Source organism: Centruroides sculpturatus, unplaced genomic scaffold (assembly GCF_000671375.1).
Source record: "Centruroides sculpturatus isolate CEXI.00-Female unplaced genomic scaffold, Cexi_2.0 scaffold19, whole genome shotgun sequence".
Lineage (NCBI taxonomy): Eukaryota > Metazoa > Arthropoda > Arachnida > Scorpiones > Buthidae > Centruroides > Centruroides sculpturatus.
Genome location: NW_019386694.1, coordinates 1,255,422 through 1,279,810, shown reverse-complemented (window position 1 = coordinate 1,279,810; position 24,389 = coordinate 1,255,422). Strand labels below are relative to the sequence as shown.

General features: G+C 25.7%; 2 protein-coding genes across 2 annotated transcripts in view; one reads left to right on the top strand and one right to left on the bottom strand.

The window, feature by feature from the left end:
* Positions 1 to 9,627, bottom strand: part of LOC111615597 (histone acetyltransferase type B catalytic subunit-like) — a 54,227-nt gene extending 44,600 nt beyond the window's left edge. Inside the window, exon 1 of the mRNA XM_023357003.1 lies at positions 9,604 to 9,627. The gene's annotated coding sequence lies outside the window, so the exon portion shown is untranslated. The remainder of the gene's footprint in view (positions 1 to 9,603) is intronic.
* Positions 9,628 to 11,034: 1,407 nt separating this feature from the next.
* The window catches only part of LOC111615596 (calcium-binding mitochondrial carrier protein Aralar1-like), a 116,479-nt gene continuing 103,124 nt past the window's right edge, over positions 11,035 to 24,389 (top strand). Inside the window, exons 1-2 of the mRNA XM_023357002.1 lie at positions 11,035 to 11,091; positions 11,232 to 11,288. Of these exons, the coding sequence (XP_023212770.1) occupies positions 11,050 to 11,091; positions 11,232 to 11,288 (99 nt within the window). The 5' untranslated portion in view covers positions 11,035 to 11,049. The remainder of the gene's footprint in view (positions 11,092 to 11,231; positions 11,289 to 24,389) is intronic.

Sequence of the window (24,389 nt, the reverse complement as noted above, 5' to 3'; positions counted from 1 at the left end):
ATAACTCTTTAATTGATTCTATTACAACAAAATTAGCAGATTTATCAAAAACAAAACTTAGTGTGAAGCATGCTAAGCTGTATCAATCTGCACACATGTTCTGTATTGGACACTGATAGAGTAGGTAGTAGCCAAGCATGGTGTGTGTGTTTATATGTGTTCTGCAAAGTTTCTCCTGGATTTATCAAGTAATGGTGTATAGTTGTATATGTCATCAGATTTGTCTCTAAAAGACCTATCTAATGGATTCATTGAGTTTGGTTCTGCTCACTACAAACAGAATTATCAACATTGGAACTTCTGGGACAATACAAAGCATAATTAACGAAGACTTCATGCTCAGGTTGTGAATTATAAGTTTTTTTATCTACACCACTGTATTTTCTGGTTCATCCTGGACAGTTTGATTTATATCCAATGATTTGGACAGTTATATCATAAAACATCAATTTTTCCATCACAAATTTTGATGGGCTTCACAGGCTGAGCATTCATATCTGTGGGCTGATTCCTCAATATTTCCTTCAGCATGTAATTATCTGCTGTCATATTAATTTTTATCAATTTTGGCTTGTCCATTTTTGTTTTATTATGGTTTTGTCTTTGTCATACAATCCCTGAGAACAAAGGCCTTTGTCTTGGCCCCTGTCCTATTCAATCCTTACTCCTACCAGGGCTATGGACTCCAGTACTTTAAATTTAATTTAGTTTTTTATTTAAATGAAACAAAATTTATTTTATATTTATTATTTTTTAAAAATGTTTTAGTATTTTGTTATACTGTATTTACTCACACATAAGACAAGGTTTTTATTCATTTTTCACTGCTTCAAAAACCCAGATTGTCCTATATGCGCGAACATAGGATTCTTTGCATTTTTGCAATAATTTTTGTGAACTGTGTATTTGCATTTTTTACCAGATGCTCACCCTCTTGTGTTTACAAACAAAACTATTTTATCTGAGATATTTGAATTGTTCTTGTGTATTGTCAGGAGTAAACATAAATAGCAATAGGAAAAGCAAAGCTTTTGAATAGAATTCCAAATTGAAATTCCAAAACAACATGGGAACTTGATATAAGTTTTAATCCATTTCCACGTGAAAACAGATGATTGTTCAGAAGTCAGAATTTGGAGAAACAAAGAGTGGATTCAACTATTAAGAGTTGGTAAAAAATTTCCAATTGTCCAGCTTTACATGAACAAATTATGTTGTCGATTTTACAGGATTTTTCCTTAAAGTTTAAAATGTTAGTAATTTTTCCAGGACAATGTGTGCATTTATGTGCATTTGATATTTTATTTGTGATTAAATAAAATAAAATTAGAATTGTATTAATAAATCTAATTTTCTTTATTTTGATCTTTAAACTCACACCTCGTCCTATATACGAAATTGTCTTATACAGGAGTAAATACGGTAATTCATTTATTTTAAATACAAAATGCATCAATTTAATTTATTAAATATGTGGTTTTCTTTGTAGTATTTGTGTTTAGTAGCTAAATTATTTTACCCAAATTAAATTTAAATATTTTTGAATCATTCCTTTATTATTCCCGTTCTAAATAAGTACTCTATTTTTCTGAATGAACCAGACTAATTGATCAGAGTATATATTTTTCTTTTCTGAACAAGGAACTGAAGTAGCTAGATTGCACACCTTTTATAATAGTTATACTAACTTTCTGGAAGGATGAAATTGAAGTGCAAATGCTGTAGAATAAAGATATGTAGATGTCAAATTTTATTGCCTCCTTTCCCTCTTATTAAAAGTTTGTTAAAAATTAATATAGATTAGTTCTTTGAAAAGAATTCTGGTATTAGACTGTATTTTCACAAATTCCTTTTTCATCCAAATTTTAAATATAATCAAATCTTGGTTTTTGAACATAATTCCTTCCTAAAAGTTGTTGTAAAACCGATTTCTTCTAAAACCAAAACGGATTTTCAGATAAGAAACAAAACAAAATGGATTAATTCGTTCCTCCTCTTTTTTCATTATTCTTCTAAAAGATGTTAATTAAAAGTCCTATTACATCAAAGATAGTAATAAATAATATGTAACTGTTAACATAGCCCTCAGAATAAAACCAGGGCTGTAGAACTGAAAAACCACTGAATTAGGGACTATAGGAGTCAGGGCCTGTGGAATCGGTAAAAAAAACCCCTCTACTTCTACTCCAACTCCTGCTAATTTTAGTAGGCCCACTCCAACGCCAGCAAGATTAAATACTAAGTCATTTTATAGAGGGCAGAAGTGCTTATAGGGGGTACCTTACTCTGAACTCTGAAAGAAGTTCAGAGTAAGGTACCCCCTATTTCAGAAAGAAGTTCAGAGTAAGGTACCCTCTGAAAGAAGTCCCATATTTGGATAAATGCCCTGTTTACCCAAATTTATAGTTAGTATTTTTAATATATAACTTACATTAATATTTATTTGTGTAAAAAAATTAACCCATTAAAATTATATGCACTAAATCCAGTTCAAAACATGCAACTTCAAAAAAATTGAAGTTGCAAGTTTTAATAGTAAACTTTCAACTTACTGATAATAGTTCCATATCATCTTTCAAAATCTGCACAATTTAATCTATTTGCCAAAAACCTTTTATTCAAACCAGCAGAAGTTTAATTTTTTGTGTAAATTTGGATGGACAAATGTTTTCAACCTTATTATAAGTCCACTTTGAGGAGTATATTATTGATAATAATTAAAGGTAGACAAAAAAAAGGTAGTTACATATTATTAAATCTTTCTCAAATGTCTTTTTTAAAATAACTTCATTTGTCACATCTCTAAAAAAAAAGCAGTATAAAAATGGTTTAAATATGAAATTTATGATCACACTATAACAGTTTCTGCGATCATTTGTAACTTAGAAAAATCTAGTTATTGCAACTATAAATTAAATTTAGAGAAATTTGAAAGTACTCTACAATTAGATGTTTTCAATGCGCTGTAGGTAAAGTTATAAAATGTGGAATTGATGGAGTCACTAAAAAGCATCCATGTTTATCATTGCATGACAAAAGACAGACTAGTTTACTTGCAACCCAATTTAAGTTGTCAGCAAGTAAAATCAAAGGTACTGCAAAACTTTCCTGTTCAACTCTAACTATTTCTAGAGTTTTGCAATCCAAAACATGCTTAAAAATAAAACTAATGAGAAAAACCATTAAAAAAAGAAACAATAAAAATGTTTGTTTGGATATGGCAAGAAAGACCATCAATCGTATAGTATATAAAAAAGTTTAATCTTGATGGATTTGATTGTTGTCAAAAGTATTGGCATGCCTAAGAGCTGAAGGTGATTTGCAAATGAGTCAACAAATGCATAGTAGTAGTAGTGGTTTCACACATACTAATCACAAAATTAATTTGTCAAGAAAATTAAAATTACAAATAATTTTTAAAATAAGAGTAAATTAAAATAAGATTATAAATAAAAATTTGTCATGTTTATAAATAATTTTTAAAATATGAATTTTTCTGAATATAAATAATACTTACTTTTCACAATTATAAGAAATGTGATTGGCTAGTTTTTGATATAAATTAAATTTTAGGACATGTTAGAATTTATTTTAATGCTGGCTGTAATCATGGAAGCATATGGTTTTATTATTACTTACAACAGTGACAGAAATTATTCTGTTTCTCCTTGTTTGTACAAGTCTCTGGATAGCTGTATTGCTGCGGTAAATAATTTTTCTTTCAAAATTCCTATTGTTTTGTGTTATTTTACAGTTAATGGAAAAATATGGTAAGGAGATGGAAAATTTGGTTTTGTAAGGATGGAAGAATTAACAAAGTTAAATTCTTCTTTAACTGCATTTAATTAATACTCAAACATCAACACACAAAAACCTTTATAATGCAGCCTTTTAATTCAAAATTTACTAACATTTTTGGCCATTTTGAAAGGCCTTCATCAAGAACAGAACTAGTGTTGCCACCTTTTGAAAATCGTTGACATGGATGGCATGTCAGGTTTGTTCGAACAGAAGTTCCTGATGCATGCATAACGTCATATTACAATGCAAAGAATAACATGCATGCCGGTCCTAAATTAGTTACAGTTAGGGACGCACGTAGGAGTAAGGTAAGTAACCTAAAGTAACCTAAATTAAGAAAGAATGGGTACAGATAACATAGCTCTATTTGAGACGAGCACAATCGTACAAGCAAAAAAAAAAAAAAAAAAAAAAAAAAAAAAAAAAAAAAAAAAAAAAAAAAAAAAAAAAAAAAAAAAAAAAAAAAAAAAAAAAAAAAAAAAAAAAAAAAAAAAAAAAAAAAAAAAAAAAAAAAAAAAAAAAAAAAAAAAAAAAAAAAAAAAAAAAAAAAAAAAAAAAAAAAAAAAAAAAAAAAAAAAAAAAAAAAAAAAAAAAAAAAAAAAAAAAAAAAAAAAAAAAAAAAAAAAAAAAAAAAAAAAAAAAAAAAAAAAAAAAAAAAAAAAAAAAAAAAAAAAAAAAAAAAAAAAAAAAAAAAAAAAAAAAAAAAAAAAAAAAAAAAAAAAAAAAAAAAAAAAAAAAAAAAAAAAAAAAAAAAAAAAAAAAAAAAAAAAAAAAAAAAAAAAAAAAAAAAAAAAAAAAAAAAAAAAAAAAAAAAAAAAAAAAAAAAAAAAAAAAAAAAAAAAAAAAAAAAAAAAAAAAAAAAAAAAAAAAAAAAAAAAAAAAAAAAAAAAAAAAAAAAAAAAAAAAAAAAAAAAAAAAAAAAAAAAAAAAAAAAAAAAAAAAAAAAAAAAAAAAAAAAAAAAAAAAAAAAAAAAAAAAAAAAAAAAAAAAAAAAAAAAAAAAAAAAAAAAAAAAAAAAAAAAAAAAAAAAAAAAAAAAAAAAAAAAAAAAAAAAAAAAAAAAAAAAAAAAAAAAAAAAAAAAAAAAAAAAAAAAAAAAAAAAAAAAAAAAAAAAAAAAAAAAAAAAAAAAAAAAAAAAAAAAAAAAAAAAAAAAAAAAAAAAAAAAAAAAAAAAAAAAAAAAAAAAAAAAAAAAAAAAAAAAAAAAAAAAAAAAAAAAAAAAAAAAAAAAAAAAAAAAAAAAAAAAAAAAAAAAAAAAAAAAAAAAAAAAAAAAAAAAAAAAAAAAAAAAAAAAAAAAAAAAAAAAAAAAAAAAAAAAAAAAAAAAAAAAAAAAAAAAAAAAAAAAAAAAAAAAAAAAAAAAAAAAAAAAAAAAAAAAAAAAAAAAAAAAAAAAAAAAAAAAAAAAAAAAAAAAAAAAAAAAAAAAAAAAAAAAAAAAAAAAAAAAAAAAAAAAAAAAAAAAAAAAAAAAAAAAAAAAAAAAAAAAAAAAAAAAAAAAAAAAAAAAAAAAAAAAAAAAAAAAAAAAAAAAAAAAAAAAAAAAAAAAAAAAAAAAAAAAAAAAAAAAAAAAAAAAAAAAAAAAAAAAAAAAAAAAAAAAAAAAAAAAAAAAAAAAAAAAAAAAAAAAAAAAAAAAAAAAAAAAAAAAAAAAAAAAAAAAAAAAAAAAAAAAAAAAAAAAAAAAAAAAAAAAAAAAAAAAAAAAAAAAAAAAAAAAAAAAAAAAAAAAAAAAAAAAAAAAAAAAAAAAAAAAAAAAAAAAAAAAAAAAAAAAAAAAAAAAAAAAAAAAAAAAAAAAAAAAAAAAAAAAAAAAAAAAAAAAAAAAAAAAAAAAAAAAAAAAAAAAAAAAAAAAAAAAAAAAAAAAAAAAAAAAAAAAAAAAAAAAAAAAAAAAAAAAAAAAAAAAAAAAAAAAAAAAAAAAAAAAAAAAAAAAAAAAAAAAAAAAAAAAAAAAAAAAAAAAAAAAAAAAAAAAAAAAAAAAAAAAAAAAAAAAAAAAAAAAAAAAAAAAAAAAAAAAAAAAAAAAAAAAAAAAAAAAAAAAAAAAAAAAAAAAAAAAAAAAAAAAAAAAAAAAAAAAAAAAAAAAAAAAAAAAAAAAAAAAAAAAAAAAAAAAAAAAAAAAAAAAAAAAAAAAAAAAAAAAAAAAAAAAAAAAAAAAAAAAAAAAAAAAAAAAAAAAAAAAAAAAAAAAAAAAAAAAAAAAAAAAAAAAAAAAAAAAAAAAAAAAAAAAAAAAAAAAAAAAAAAAAAAAAAAAAAAAAAAAAAAAAAAAAAAAAAAAAAAAAAAAAAAAAAAAAAAAAAAAAAAAAAAAAAAAAAAAAAAAAAAAAAAAAAAAAAAAAAAAAAAAAAAAAAAAAAAAAAAAAAAAAAAAAAAAAAAAAAAAAAAAAAAAAAAAAAAAAAAAAAAAAAAAAAAAAAAAAAAAAAAAAAAAAAAAAAAAAAAAAAAAAAAAAAAAAAAAAAAAAAAAAAAAAAAAAAAAAAAAAAAAAAAAAAAAAAAAAAAAAAAAAAAAAAAAAAAAAAAAAAAAAAAAAAAAAAAAAAAAAAAAAAAAAAAAAAAAAAAAAAAAAAAAAAAAAAAAAAAAAAAAAAAAAAAAAAAAAAAAAAAAAAAAAAAAAAAAAAAAAAAAAAAAAAAAAAAAAAAAAAAAAAAAAAAAAAAAAAAAAAAAAAAAAAAAAAAAAAAAAAAAAAAAAAAAAAAAAAAAAAAAAAAAAAAAAAAAAAAAAAAAAAAAAAAAAAAAAAAAAAAAAAAAAAAAAAAAAAAAAAAAAAAAAAAAAAAAAAAAAAAAAAAAAAAAAAAAAAAAAAAAAAAAAAAAAAAAAAAAAAAAAAAAAAAAAAAAAAAAAAAAAAAAAAAAAAAAAAAAAAAAAAAAAAAAAAAAAAAAAAAAAAAAAAAAAAAAAAAAAAAAAAAAAAAAAAAAAAAAAAAAAAAAAAAAAAAAAAAAAAAAAAAAAAAAAAAAAAAAAAAAAAAAAAAAAAAAAAAAAAAAAAAAAAAAAAAAAAAAAAAAAAAAAAAAAAAAAAAAAAAAAAAAAAAAAAAAAAAAAAAAAAAAAAAAAAAAAAAAAAAAAAAAAAAAAAAAAAAAAAAAAAAAAAAAAAAAAAAAAAAAAAAAAAAAAAAAAAAAAAAAAAAAAAAAAAAAAAAAAAAAAAAAAAAAAAAAAAAAAAAAAAAAAAAAAAAAAAAAAAAAAAAAAAAAAAAAAAAAAAAAAAAAAAAAAAAAAAAAAAAAAAAAAAAAAAAAAAAAAAAAAAAAAAAAAAAAAAAAAAAAAAAAAAAAAAAAAAAAAAAAAAAAAAAAAAAAAAAAAAAAAAAAAAAAAAAAAAAAAAAAAAAAAAAAAAAAAAAAAAAAAAAAAAAAAAAAAAAAAAAAAAAAAAAAAAAAAAAAAAAAAAAAAAAAAAAAAAAAAAAAAAAAAAAAAAAAAAAAAAAAAAAAAAAAAAAAAAAAAAAAAAAAAAAAAAAAAAAAAAAAAAAAAAAAAAAAAAAAAAAAAAAAAAAAAAAAAAAAAAAAAAAAAAAAAAAAAAAAAAAAAAAAAAAAAAAAAAAAAAAAAAAAAAAAAAAAAAAAAAAAAAAAAAAAAAAAAAAAAAAAAAAAAAAAAAAAAAAAAAAAAAAAAAAAAAAAAAAAAAAAAAAAAAAAAAAAAAAAAAAAAAAAAAAAAAAAAAAAAAAAAAAAAAAAAAAAAAAAANTATTGTATCGTTAAAAATTAGAAAATTAAGCTTCGTTTAAATACTGGCTCCCTTTCATGGTCGAATGAGTGTTGCCAGCTAAAACACGTAAAAATAATATTAAAGTAGCCAAGACATAGCCAAATATTGTAGCGCCACATCACTAGCGGACATTTGAAATTTGCCGACTAAGACGGTCGGTTAACCGAGGGGTCGGTTGATCGGGGGGTGGATAATCGAGGTTCTACTGTATTTATTATAGCTTCAATAACAATTTGGTTTTAAAACAGTCAATAGAAAAACAATGAAAAAAAGTAAAACCAAGATCAGAATCTAACTACAACAAACTAAAAGAAAACTGCAAAATTTAATTAACAGGATTGTTTTCAGCTTATTATTCACTGGTTTAAGTTCTTGGGGCAAGATTGCACCTGTCAGTTCAAGATAATTGATTTTTTTCCAAATTTTCCTATTTTAAAATTCTACTATCAATATACATTTTGTTACTATATTTTAAAAGTTCTTTCTTGTTTGTTATTTGTTCTAGTAATTCAGTAGGAAAATATCTTTATTATGTCATTCATCAAATTGTTACGTTTTTGCATTTTATTGTACACAATTTTTTTCTTGAAAATAAATTTAAATCAATTTTTCATAATTAACTAATAAAAATGGAATTCTTTTGACTTTTAAGATGTAGTTTGTCTCTAAATACTCAAAAGTTTTTCCAAGTTAAATTTGTTATATCATTTTTTGATTCTCACCATCAGTTTTAGTACTTTTTACAGAGAAATTTTAGATAAAAATATTCAGGTATCCAGAAGTATCTTTCTTATAAAAGGAATTGTAATGTGACATTTTAAAAAGGTTAATGTCAAAGTCACACATTGCAAATTTGCTGGAGTCAGACCTTTTGTTTACAAACTCCACCACACTCATAACTATAAGAAAGCTTTAATACAATAAGCACAATTTTATAAGTGTGTTCAGTTTATATGTTAATTCCAACAACAATATCCAATACAATTACACCTTTGAATGAGATGGTTGGGACCTTACCAGAGCTGTAGACTATACTCATAGGAGCAAAAAAGTCAAAGAAACCATACTTCTACATATGACCAAGATACAGCCCTCCAAAATCAGCCACATGAGATCAGGAGTCAAACCATGCACTCTGCTAAGATTATTGCATTTAACTATGACTATGCCAGCTTTCAGTAGCCCGCTTGAAAGTTCATGAAGTACTTGATGTTATACAGTTTTAGGAGAGGTGGAGGCTTGCTCCCACACATATACCAAGGTGTGAGCTATAGTGAGCACCAAAGCACACGACTACATGCAGTATGTCAGTTAAGGCAAGCGATAGCAAGCCTTGATCAACGCGGAGCACAAAAATAGGCGGTTGTATTGGTACACAATAAAAACCGATCTTTGGAGGCAAATATCTCACAAAGGGTCGCACATACAGGTACAGTTCCTTTGACTTTTTTGCTCATACAGGGGTCTACAATTCTGGAATGGAAAACTCCTCAATCAAGAGTACACGTCTTACCTAATATCCACAATTGCAACGAATTCTGCATTTTAAACATTCAAAGAAAAACAAAAAGAAATTATTTTGAAAATATAGCATGTGTGTTAATATAATTATTTGGTTGTTAAGAATGTAACATCAATATTAAATTTTAACATTGTGACCTTTCCTTGTAAGAGTATTTAAATTTCAAATTTAACAAAAGAGCTTTAATATTTGCTATAACTGATTAACAAAGCTTGTTGGATTAATAATTCTCTATTGAAAAGCTGAATAATTAAAATTAGGTATGTGTTTCAAGTATTATTCTTATAATCCTCTCACATATGTTTCTGAATTACTAGTTTTATATTATGGATGTAAACAGTAATTATTTCATAAATTTTTTCAGAAAAGCCAAAACCTACGCAGTAAAGACTAAATTTGTCCCACTTTTCAATTGTCACTTTTGAAATTATTTTAATCGTTATTAAACTGACAAATAATTATTTTATAACGTAACTTTTCAAAAAACAAGTAACGTATCAAAATATAAACGTGTATATATATATTAAAAGCTTTCTAAATATTCACAAATATTAACTTCAATGTTTCATTGTAACTCACCCGCCATTTTCCCGCTTCTTCTTTTGAGACGGATGCCGTTTAGTTCCGTTAACTGTCACTAGAAAAATATTCAAAATAATAAATATTAATATATTAAAATTGTTTTATAAAATAATGTATAATAAAATAAAATAGTTGAATTTAATTAATTAACGTAAAAGTTTTTTATAATTATTATTATTTAATTTCGGGCATGGATTGGCTGGACTATCAATGACAGTGGGCGATTAAACTTCCTCGTACTTATTATAAACGTCTCTAATTATTATACGGTGTTTATAAGTAACCATAAATATGGATATGCATTACATTTTTATAATTACCTCGAATAAATAATGTCTTTATTTTAAATGTTAACCGCTTGGCCAGTGCCGGCCCAAGGCAAGTTTTAGGATGGAGCGAGATCCTATTATGGCGCCCCCTTGGTTGCCCTAATTTATACCCTTTAATTTTCCTTACCACTGAGGCGCTCCCTAGGACTTAGCGCCTGGAGCGGCTGCTCTGTTCATCCTATGGTAGGGCCAGCTCTGCGCTTGGCCATCCGGCCATTGTACCATTTTAGCCATTATCACCAATGTGAGCGAGGAAAATTTCCTGAAAATACCCATATCTACCCGTTGCCGTCTTCTGTAGGAAATCATTTATGAATGACATATTTTAATCTATTCCTTAATTAAATCGTTTGACTTCCTCTTGTGTCCCACCAGTGGCCAAGTGAATGAAACCACTAAACACATAATTGGTCGCGGGTTTGCGTGTTTTTCTGGATTTTCTTCACGTGTTTAACACCTGAATAGAGAAAATTTTCCATAGAAAGTCCTCTCGGCAGCACCCCCATTGGAAGATCGCCTACCGAACCTTTCTCTTACAAGACTTAGTTTCCCAGTTTCGACTGTGCCGTTTCATGCTTTTCATTTATCGACGAAGTGTGCGACCCGCTATCTTTGATAAATTAATAAACACACCTAATTAAAGAATTATTGCTCTCTAATATATGAAAAATATTACATTACAATATATGTGAGTCCATAAAGGAATCACTTTTGATTAGATGCGTTTTTGATCACATACATTGTAACAGAGCGCGAATGACTGAACGTTGTAAGAAACGAATTTAACTTTAGTAAGTATCGAGATATTAAAACTTTAATGTTAATTAAAATTTCCGAAATTCCCGAAAATTGGATAATTACACACGCATTGACAAACTAATCAAAACACGTTGCCATCTAAACAAGAGGTTACAAAATTTTTTTAATAATTAGCAAATAAATGTTTTTTTCCTTTTAAAATATTATATCTATTAATAATAATTACAAAAATATATTAATTAATTATAAAATTAACAGTAATTAAAAAATATTAATTATTAACATTATGTAATATTGTATAATACTATATATCCATTAGCCGTGTTTGATGTGACGTCATTTCGCCGATCAAAATATGGCCGAAGTGAAAGACGAAGTTAGTTCACTGGAAGATAGAGTGAGTTTGATTGTTTGTTATAGTACACGAACTTTTGTTAATTTTGTATAAAGCACAGCGTCAAGCATTGTTTTATTAATTTTCAGTTATATGTTTTGTCTTAGTTGCATATTTTCTTTGTTATTTTGATTTGTTTTTAGGCCGATATGCCGGATTTTGGATTGACAAGTTTTATTAAAGTTGCAAAATGTTACGAGGTACGATTATGATTTTTTATTATTATTGTTAATTTTTTATTATGTTTATTTAAACTTTTTCTCTTTGTTTTTTTGTAATTTTTGTAAAATTTTTTTCTTTAATTAAAATGTTCATAAGTTGAGTTTTTTGCTTTTTATTTTGGAAAATTGTACATAAATTATCCACGTGCACTTGTATACTTATATGTATTTATTCCAGTAATATTACATGTTTTCAATTGTAAAATGAAATTTTAGTTGCGTTCAATCAGTTAAACTTAAGATTTGTTATTATTTATAATAAATCTAATGAGTTGTTTTTAATCAACAACTCAAAACTAGGTATACTTAATGAACAAAATGAACAAAACCAATTTCTGGCACTAAATTGTAAGATGTTAAACAGTTTTGACCGTTGTTTGCCTGAAGATGTCTGTTTAATGTGGTTGACAACGTTTGCTGTCTTGTACTGCATTTGCACACAATCCTCAACTCAATTTGATTTACCCACAATCTCGATTATAACTCACCAGTCGAACGCCGAGCTGTTTGCAGAGGCAGTCTGCTTGAGAAAAACCTGGCTATTACACGCATTGATAAAACTGACATAACTATGCAGTAAGTGACGAACACCAACAAACAACAGTGAGGTTTTGGTTAGAAATAAATACTTCTTCTTGTCATATATCTAAGAATGTTGTCTCTCCATTGATAGCCTGACACTTGTTCTGCAGCCATCTTGTTTCTTCTTGCTTGCGTGGGATTGTGAGAACTCTCTTATGACTGAATCTAGTTTCAAAAACTCTTTTGTGTCACTCATGATTGAACATCATTCGAGATTGAAATGGTCGAGAGAGGTCATACCACAGCACAGTCGCCAATCTTATCACAATCTTGATTGAAATGCTCAGTGCAAATGAGGCGTTACAATTTAGTGCTGGAAATTGGTTTCGTTCACCTTGTGATTTATTTTTATTCTCTGAATTTTAATTATTGATAAGAACCTGGATATTTTACATATTAAACAATTGTTTTCAGGAAAATTCAAATGGTTTAAGGTTTTTGCAAGCCACATCAAAATATTTGAAATTTATATTTTTCAAAATATTAGCAGAATTGATTTTCATTATTAAAAAACAGAATTTAGAATTGTATCATTGACCTGAAGCATATTTGGTAAAGAGAGTAAATAGCCTTGTTATTGCATTAGAATGGGATTAGGCCATTGAACGACAGTTTCGGTAACAATTTCTTTAAATGTTGCAATATTATATATATATCTGCTCTGTTCATCCTATGGTAGGGCCAGCTCTGCGCTTGGCCATCCGGCCATTGTACCATTTTAGCCATTATCACCAATGTGAGCGAGGAAAATTTCCTGAAAATACCCATATCTACCCGTTGCCGTCTTCTGTAGGAAATCATTTATGAATGACATATTTTAATCTATTCCTTAATTAAATCGTTTGACTTCCTCTTGTGTCCCACCAGTGGCCAAGTGAATGAAACCACTAAACACATAATTGGTCGCGGGTTTGCGTGTTTTTCTGGATTTTCTTCACGTGTTTAACACCTGAATAGAGAAAATTTTCCATAGAAAGTCCTCTCGGCAGCACCCCCATTGGAAGATCGCCTACCGAACCTTTCTCTTACAAGACTTAGTTTCCCAGTTTCGACTGTGCCGTTTCATGCTTTTCATTTATCGACGAAGTGTGCGACCCGCTATCTTTGATAAATTAATAAACACACCTAATTAAAGAATTATTGCTCTTTAATATATGAAAAATATTACATTACAATATATGTGAGTCCATAAAGGAATCACTTTTGATTAGATGCGTTTTTGATCACATACATTGTAACAGAGCGCGAATGACTGAACGTTGTAAGAAACGAATTTAACTTTAGTAAGTATCGAGGTATNATGTTTAACTCTTAACTCCTGTTTCACTCTTAACAATAAATAACTATGAGCTTCATTGGCCTTGTTGTTATAAGTACAGATTTATCACACACCTTTTCAATTTTTATTCATTAACACATGATGTCCCAGTAAATAATTAAATTATTTAATTAATAAATAAAATTCAAAATTAATAATTAATAATAAATAAAATTCATTTGTAATTAGTAATTAATATTTCCAAATTATAGACTGATTATTTACAGCAGTTGTGGGTGTCTATTTAACTTTCATTTTGGGTGCCATAATTTTTACTTGGCAAATTTTTTTTTACATCTCAGATGTTTTACTTTGGATATCAATTATTTTTGACTAATTTGACTAATTAACTTTTTCACTACCCTTTCATTGGTTTCAAATTATTTATGACTACAGTAGAACATCGATTATCCGACTCAATTGGGGACTGGGGTTGATCGGATAACTGCACATATTTGGCACATTAAAATTGCAAAAATTTTATCATGCAAAATTCATTTACTATCGTAAAATATTTCCATATTACACTACTAAACTTTTTTGTCTACATTGTTTATTTTAATTTAACTCAACACTCTCCAAAGATACAAACGTAATCTATGCTATCCTGTGTCACACTAAACTATAAACAAAAACACGCGCAGTGCAAGTCAAAANAAATTTCATAAAATTGTATCTGTTTTCATTTTAATAAAATTTTAAAATTATTTATCCTGTTTGTGGTTTTTTAACAGGTTGTAAAAAAGATTATCTCTACCTTGATAAATTGTATTTATAAATCATTTTCAAACTATGACCTACATATCATCTTATCTCCAAACAAATTACATGAATGAACTAGAATATATTTTTTAGTAAAAATGCATGTTCACATGTACAGCTATAATTTAACTATTTTATAATTATTATTATTCTATAAATTTAGAGAATATTTAATTTATAATAATTTGTAAATATTAACAATTAACAAATGTTCAACTTTTGTAATTAAAATGTGATTCATTTATATTTTACTTATGCAAACATGTAGTTATGTATTTGAATTTTTATGTAATTTTAAATTTAAAAAAATGATTAATGATATCAAGAAAAAAACATCAATTTAATTATCATTAATTGAATTGGCAATATATTATCTTATTCTAATAGTTAAAAACATTCATTTATTTCAGTAATTTTATTAAAAAATTTTATATTCAGAATATTTATAGAAAGATTGATAAAAGAATTTAAATTTAATAAAATTATCTAAAGTATAAGATGCATTGTAAACTTGTTTAGATAAGGAGTTTCTTCTAAACAGTTTTGTTTCTTCACTATATGTAACAATTTTTTATTGCTAATAATTGATTTGTGTGTTCTGATTTTGATGATTGCAGAATTGCTGAAAAATAAATAATTTATGGTTTTATCACTGATTAAATATTTAACATAAAATGGAAAAGATGTTGGCATGTATAAAATATATATGTAATTAGTGCAAGCATTATCATTATCTTTTTTTGTTGAAAGATGGCAAAAGTTTTTTCAGATTATCAGCACAAAACCTTTCTCACCAATTTCTAGCCGTATTAACAGGAGTACAAACGTTTTCAGCCTTTTTAATAGGCCTTCCTTGGGTACACTGTGGAGCGTCGGTTAGAAGAAGTTTAAATGCTGCCAATGTGTAACCAGGTATCATCTTACCAGTGACGTCGTCGATGATAGGTATAGACGATACCAAGGGCGAAGAATACATACTTTTGGTAAAGAAGGGAGGTGTGCAGATAGAATACTTGCTAAAGTTGGGGAAAAAATTTGTAAAATAAGTGCGCTATGTACAGGAGATGCACAATCACTACAGGGGGTTAGTGGGGAGTGACATCATAGTTGAGGCCGTAAATATTCAACGATACAGTAAGAAGAGGCGTGCGAACATTGGCAGCATTTAAACTTCTTCTAACCGACGCTCCACAGTGTACCCGAGGAAGGCCTATTAAGAAGGCCGAAAACTTTTGTACTCCTGTTAATACGGCTAGAAATTGGTGAGAAAGGTTTTGTGCTGATAATCTTAGAAATAGTTCTAGCTACATATGCCTAAAAGTTTTTTCAATGATTAAGTGATAATGGCATGTATGATTTACTTTCAGTTCAATAATTTGAAATAAAATACTTTTTAGTTTATTTGTTGATAGGCTATACCAGTGTTTTTCAACCTTTCTCATTCAGTGGCAGACCTAATTGAAAAATAACAAATCGTGATACCCTTGACCAGCAGCAGATCTAGAATCTGAATAAGGGGGAGACTAATGGGCCAGATGAATTTTTTGCGAAAACGAATATTACGTGCAACGCAAAAGTGTTTCTACGTGTTCAAAATTTAAGTTCATTGAATTTTGTCGAAATACCTACATGTAAAATAATAGTCTCGCTATTGTTTTTTAAATATAGTTTTATGAAATATATCATTATTTTATATTATCATTTTATTGATAAACAATTTTTGTTATGTTTTTTATACTATTCTGATGCATATATAAAATGAATATTTCATTATTTTTTTCTTATCTTTTTCATATCAACTTAAAAAATTTAAATTAAAAAAAATGATTAAAAATTGTTTATTTGTCATTATTGCTTTTGAATACTATGAAAATACTTTAGCATGCACCTACTTTGTGATTGAAACCACACACTTTTCAAAGTACAATGCAACGCTTTTTAAAGCATATACAAGACACAAGTGTCCATGTCGTTCTTCTTTGGTGGTTGGCCTGGGACTGGGAACATGAAGGCCAAGCAATGTGGTTTGGGCAAACTTGTGACAAGTCGTGCGTACATGTAGCGTAGAACATTACATTAACATGCGATTAGTCATAGTTTCTTTGCATACTAGATATCTCGTAGCAAAATAGAACTGACAATGAGTTATCTTGAACTACACTTAAGTAAATTTCCAAGAAAATGACTAAAGGCTCTAAACTTTGCGACACCCCAATCGTGGCGCCGTGGCACCCTGGTTGAAAAACACTGGGCTATACAGTTGATACGTTTTGAGAAATTTAGAAAAATTAAATTTGCTGCAAAATTTAATTAATAATAGATATTTAACACTGAAAATGTTACTTAAATTTAAAAAATATGCCACATAAGATTAATAAATAAATATTTAGGTGAATAAAACATTTTCATTTTTTTAAAATTTTTTATATTAATGTAACAGAATTTGTTATAATAATAAATATGGTATATAATTGAGAATTATAATGATCGTATATTTATTTTTTCAAACATGAATTGAAATAGAGAAAATGAATTTGAAATAATTTTTAAAAAACAAAAACTGCATATGTAAACTGGAACTATAATTCAACAAAATAACACCTAAACACAAATTTCCAGCAAACAAGCAATTTTTACTGTTCAAATGTTTTCGACCACAGTTCATCAGCCCTCCTCAAGATGGTTTTTCATATTCATTTTTGAGCAAGGTTCCCTCTAAGCTGCGTGGCTGCACATTGTTCAAATTGTTGCCGTGCATGACAATTTGTGTGTCATGCAGGTGAGCATGCACACTAATTTGAATTGTTGTTTACTTATTTCTCACTCTGTCTGCAGCATGATTATTGGTATGTATATTTCAATTAAATACATTAAATCATTGACAAGAGATAATATTTTGTATAAAAGTATGTTTTAAAATTTTAATCTCTACTTTATAATTAATTATTTTAGTTTTTATAGAAAAAAATAAGATTTTATAAAACATATATATATAAAAAATCTTATTTTTTTGCTGAGCAGATGATCTGCTCAGAGAAGTCTATGTTCTGCTCATCGACAAAAAAAAATTAGAGGGAACATTGCTTGCAATACAATTTATTGAGTATCCCATATTTCATTCCAAATTTGTGCAAACCCTGTTCATCCTTTTGAAGAATCACTCCAATAATATTAAGATCTGNATTTTTCTAAAACATACTAACTATCTTTCATTATTACAATATTTTTAGCCAATCGTTACTTATTTTAATGCTTAGATTCTTGTTTAAACAATTTTTAGAGTTTATTATAGCTACACGCAAAAGTGTTTCTACGTGTTCAAAATCAAAATTTAAGTCCATTGAATTTTGTCGAAATACCTACATGTAAAATAATAGTCTCGCTATTGTTTTTTAAATATAGTTTTATGAAATATATCATTATTTTATATTATCATTTTATTGATAAACAATTTTTGTTATGTTTTTTATACTATTCTGATGCATATATAAAATGAATATTTCATTATTTTTTTCTTATCTTTTTCATATCAACTTAAAAAATTTAAATTAAAAAAAATGATTAAAAATTGTTTATTTGTCATTATTGCTTTTGAATACTATGAAAATACTTTAGCATGCACCTACTTTGTGATTGAAACCACACACTTTTCAAAGTACAATGCAACGCTTTTTAAAGCATATACAAGACACAAGTGTCCATGTCGTTCTTCTTTGGTGGTTGGCCTGGGACTGGGAACATGAAGGCCAAGCAATGTGGTTTGGGCAAACTTGTGACAAGTCGTGCGTACATGTAGCGTAGAACATTACATTAACATGCGATTAGTCATAGTTTCTTTGCATACTAGATATCTCGTAGCAAAATAGAACTGACAATGAGTTATCTTGAACTACACTTAAGTAAATTTCCAAGAAAATGACTAAAGGCTCTAAACTTTGCAACACCCCAATCGTGGCGCCGTGGCACCCTGGTTGAAAAACACTGGGCTATACAGTTGATACGTTTTGAGAAATTTAGAAAAATTAAATTTGCTGCAAAATTTAATTAATAATAGATATTTAACACTGAAAATGTTACTTAAATTTAAAAAATATGCCACATAAGATTAATAAATAAATATTTAGGTGAATAAAACATTTTCATTTTTTTAAAATTTTTTATATTAATGTAACAGAATTTGTTATAATAATAAATATGGTATATAATTGAGAATTATAATGATCGTATATTTATTTTTTCAAACATGAATTGAAATAGAGAAAATGAATTTGAAATAATTTTTAAAAAACAAAAACTGCATATGTAAACTGGAACTATAATTCAACAAAATAACACCTAAACACAAATTTCCAGCAAACAAGCAATTTTTACTGTTCAAATGTTTTCGACCACAGTTCATCAGCCCTCCTCAAGATGGTTTTTCATATTCATTCCTGAGCAAGGTTCCCTCTAAGCTGCGTGGCTGCACATTGTTCAAATTGTTGCCGTGCATGACAATTTGTGTGTCATGCAGGTGAGCATGCACACTAATTTGAATTGTTGTTTACTGATTTGTCACTCTGTCTGCGACATGATTATTGCTATGTATATTTCAATTAAATACATTAAATCATTGACAAAAGATAATACTTTGTATGGAAGTATGTTTTAAAATAAATTTTAGTTTTTACTTTATAATTAATTATTTTAATTTTTAAAGGAAAAAAGTAAAATTGTTTATGTATCTGTTCAGCAAAAATTGTTTTGCTCAGAGAAGTACATGTTCTGCTCAGCTACAAAAAAAAAAAATTAGAGGGAACGTTCTTCCTGAGGAGGGCTGATAAACTGTGACCAAAAACATTTGTACAGAAAAAATTGTTTGCTGGAAATTTGTGTTTAGGTGTTATTCTGTTGAAATATTTTTTTGTATCTTTATAAATGAGTTGTCAAATAATTTAAATTATTGAATACAGTTTCTTAAATGATATAATAAAAATATGATATTTCATTCCAAAATGAAAACAGTTCAAAAATAATTTGTAATAAGATAATTATAGGATGCAATTAAATATTTATTAAAATTATAGATTTTTAATTTTATGTATTCAGGTAGCATTGTTTGTTGTACTCTTGTCTACACATTTTTCAATTGTAAATTAGTATAGCAAATATTTTTGGATCTATTTTTTTATTATCTTCATGATAAATGAATGCTCTAGAATTTTAAGAAATATTATAAAAGATATATTCAATATAATTATTTGCATCTTTATTTTATAAAATTCTATCTGAAAATGGCTTTCTATCAATTTGAAGATGTTATTAAATTAATGCCAATAAATCAAATTTCAGAAGCTAAAGAGCAATTATTTATTGTGACATCATCACAATGCTAGGCTGCAATTTTTAATAATATTTTTAATTTATTTAATTTAAAATATATGCTCTCCACCTCAAATTAGTATTGTCTTGCCCCTGTACATCATACTTTTCCTTAAACAATAGAGTTCTGCTAGTCATCAATCTAACATCTTTCAGGAGAAATTTTTGAATTGAAATAACATGACATCTTGGTTGCATCATAAATTCTTACATAGTTAATCGGGGCTTCCTGCTCCTAAGATTTCCACATCTGGTTTCTTCTTTCATCTATCTAACTTTGCTCTTAAGATTAAGGAAAGGTGGATGGACAAACGACAGTGGGCATATATAGATCTACACTTTTTTTCAAATTGCATCCCAATTAAAATATTTTAATGTACATTTGAAACTACTCTTTGAAGAAATGAAGTTAAATTTATCTGTGAATAAATAAAATTTAATATAAGGAAAGGAAAACATTTTAATTTAAAAAGAAAATACATTATTAAATTACTCTTATACATTTTATTTTCGAGATTTCAGATTTTAAAATTTTTAGTTCATGTTTGTTTATAACTAATTTTAATTGTGCAGTATATAAATTTTTAATAAATTTTAATAAAAAAATAATATATCTATAATAGAGAAGTGGACAGCATGCCGACTGTTTAATAGGAGAAACTTTTATCATATAGGCATTAAATTACAAATAAATGTCACTAGACTGACAAGCGCTTTTGACGATAATTATTTTTGTCTATATAAACATCAACTCACAGCCCGAGTAGATAATAACAACACCAAACGATCGCCTAATTTATCGGGCTATAATATGGCTATTTTAAATGATTGGAACTAAGTAATTTGACATTAGAGGTAGGCGTTAGGCGCCGTCTCTTAATTAAATTAATAATTAAATAAATAAATTTAGAACATTCTGGAGTAAAAGAACTGGCCCGGGGCGGGGCTTGAACCCTCAACCTCCGCTTGCTGTGCGGTGCGCTTGCCAGTTACGCCACCCGGACCCCGAGCTAGTCTTCGCTTCCAGAAGTATATTAGATTTAGATATAACCTTACTTGGTTAAATACATCACCGGCTGGGGACGACTCCTTCGCCCACGACCCTAACGGTACTCAGGCGGCTAACGTAACGCCCCGCCCCGGGCCAGTTCTTTTATTCCAGAATGTTCTAAATTTATTTATTTAATTATTAATTTAATTAAGAGATGGCGCCTAACGCCTACCTCTAATGTCAAATTACTTAGTTCCAATCATTTAAAATAGCCATATTATAGCCCGATAATTAGGCGATCGTTTGGTGTTGTTATTATCTACTCGGGCTGTGAGTTGATGTTTATATATATATATATACCTCGCCGGGTGTTACGTTAGCCGGCTGAGTACCGTTAGGGTCGTGGGCGAAGGAGTCGTCCCCAGCCGGTGATGTATTTAACCAAGTAAGGTTATATCTAAATCTAATATACTTCTGGAAGCGAAGACTAGCTCGGGGTCCGGGTGGCGTAACTGGCAAGCGCACCGCACGGCAAGCGGAGGTTGCGGGTTCAAGCCCCGCCCCGGGCCAGTTCTTTTATTCCAGAATGTTCTAAATTTATTTATTTAATTATTATTTATTTAATTATTAATTTAATTAAGAGATGGCGCCTAACGCCTACCTCTAATGTCAAATTACTTAGTTCCAATCATTTAAAATAGCCATATTATAGCCCGATAAATTAGGCGATCGTTTGGTGGTGTTATTATTTTTGTCTTCATCGGGTCATTAAAAACAGTTAAATTCCTTTTTTTGAATGTAAATAAGTACTCGTTCCAAGCGTATTAATGTTTTGGAATGGAAGCAACAGTAGAACGTAAGAAAATTTATTTTTCATGAGGAATATTGCGTTCAAGATTTTTAATTTTCCCCGCACGATAGCGTATCCAATTTTATATCCTAGATATGTTGATGACGTTCTTGTAGCTTGGCAGGACACCCATGAAGATTTCCTTGCCTTCAAAGATTGTCTCGTGACCACATCCCACAATTACTTTTACCTGGGAAAAAGGCAAAGGAAATGAGATTGCATTCTTGGATCTAAAAATTATTAAATCCCGGGATACCATAATGTACTCCGTATTCCACAAGTTCAGCAGTGTATCTCCCCTGATCCCTGCTACAGCATACCAGCCGCAACATTACATCAATGCGGCAATTGCACCTTTAATTAGAAGGGCCTTTCTTTTATCTTCCAGCCAAGCTGCTATCAATACCAAGCTTAATATTATTTGCTGTGCAGTAAATGAGGTGGGCTACAATAATGCAAAATTTATCTACATCTTAAATAAGGTAAAAAGATTGCTTTTTGCTGCTACTACACTACATCTCCCGAAAGAATCCACAATAGTCCTTCTTACGATACTGTTTTGTAGTCATGTCACGGTTCGTATTTGCCTTATTTTTAGGCGACATGCGTTTTTTCTGCCGGTTTCCCCACGACCAAATCTTAGGAGGTTGCTGTCCAATGACGGAGATCCTACTTCCATTTTTGAAAGATCAGGGGTTTATTCTATCCCATTAGAAAATATGATGGGTGGTTGCACCCATTATATTGGTGCGACAACCAGAATGTTATCTTATCGTATTTCAGAGCATCAGTATTCTATCAGGGAAGGTAAGAATGAAACTGAGCTTACTAGAATGGTATTACGACACCAGCATACCCCATTGTGGGACGAGGTGGCCATAGTAAGACATTGCAATAACAGAAGTCTTGTGTATGTTTGGGAGGCCCTCCTTACCAACATATTAAATCCCTGCATCACCCCCACACTTGATTTGCCCCCTTTGTGGATCAATTTGTATAACTATCTAAAAAAAAACGTATCTAACTCCACAATTTGGAGGCGTATAGCACATGCGCATTACAACCATACGTGTTTTTATTTTAAAAAAAAATTCTTACGTTCTACTGTTGCTTCCATTCCAAAACGTTAATACGTTTTGGAACAAGTACTTACTTGTATTCAAAAAAAGGAATTTAACCGTTTTTAACGACCTGATGAAGACGAAAATAATTATCGTCGAAAGCGCTTGTCGGTCTAGCGACATTTATTTGTAATTTAACGCCGATATGATAAAAGTTTCTCCTAAAAAATAATATATAGTCATTAAATAAGATGTTAATTTTATGACAGTTTATCATTTAATTTCTCTTTAGTTATTAACTTTTATACAATACTCTGAATTTTCTTATATATAGTTGTAATATTAAATATGACACTAATATGTGATACTAAAATAAAAATGTTATTTTAGTTTCACATAGTTTAGTATCAAATAGTAATCAAATATTTTAGTACAGAAAATTCTTAATATTATTTCTTTACATAGTGAATATTTTATGAATTTGTTAACAGATTTGAGTTTCAAAATTTTAAGGTAATTAAAAAGTTTTTAATTACCTTAGAAAGTTTATATTTTTGTAATTTGTAATAATAATAAAATTTGTATGTAGAAGGAAAATAGTGATTTTAGTGAAGATTCTATAATTGTCTATTCTTTAATTTGTTTATGTGAAAGTGAATAATGAATGGGTTTTTGATGAATCAGCTTACCACTTAGATTAAGTTGATAGAAATTATTCTGTTAATTATTGTTATCATTTAGTAATTATCAGGAATTTATACATACATGCCATGTTAATTAAGTTTAATTAAACATTACTTTTATATTGATTTTATTAAGCACTTAATTAATTTCAGTATTTTTTAAATTTTAAATGTGTGATGTTAGCAAGAGAGCCTTGAAACAAAAACTAAAAGTGATAACAGAATATATTAATTTTCAGTTGGCAATTCAGTTTTATATTATATATTGATTTTAAGCTATAAATTATGATTCAGAGATTATCTTATATCAATCAAATGCCAAATCTAATGGATTATAATTTTAATATTTAAAATATTTATAATTTCCCAAAAAACCCCTTGAGATTATTTTTGAAAACACATCTATGTGATGATTTAAAATTTACATCATATGTAAGAATGATGGATCTACAATTTTGAAAATATTTGAATTTAAATGCATTTATAATTATGGAGACTGTAACTTACTAGATTTTACAAAATATTGCATTTAAAAATCTTTTTAAATTATTTACTTCACTTTTTTAATTCAAGGATAATGCCATGCACTGCTTAGTGACACACTTTCCCCATAGATAACAATTCTCCTTAAAACGTTGTAAACAAATTAAATTACATTAATTTATCTTCACTATTCTGCACTAAGTAATGTTACTTAATTTAAATAAGTTTGAAATGAAATTGCACTATGCTATTTGATAAATATTATTTTATTTAACAGTTTTACAATTCAGATATAATATAAACTGATTAATCTAAAGATTTTAGTAAAATGTTGAGAAAGAATATGTTACATTATAGTAACTTTTATTATGAATGATGGCATTTTCTTTAGTTACTGAAAGTTTTATTTAAATTTTATTCTTGAATTAGATTTCTATCATTTAACTCAAACAAAAATTCTAATAATTAATGTATGCTGACCTTTATTTTAATCAGTTTTTTTTGACAGTTTATTAATAATCCAGAAGTACTACTTAGGTCACAATAATTGCAGAATTGTATTAAAAATCAAAATAATTAAAATTATGAGTAGTTGCATGTTATAAAACAAAATTATTACCAATAGGTAAATCTGGGACATTTTCATAAATTTCAAGATAGTTTAACATCTTAAAAAGAGGGTATGTAAAAGACATCTAATAATCCTAATATTCTTGTATATGTTTTCTGTAGAATAAATAAATAAAATTCAAAAGAAATCATAAAAGTTAGTGTTTAGAATTAATGTAGAACTATTTAAGGAATAAATAGAATGGATATAAATTCTATTTTAAAACATAATCAGAAATTTTCTGATAAAATTTTTGATAAACAATTTAATTATTTGGATTTATTATGGAAACTATTAATAATTAATGATTTTGTTGTCTCTTATTATGTATGTAATAGATTATGTTGCTGTTATATATATATATATATATATTTATTTA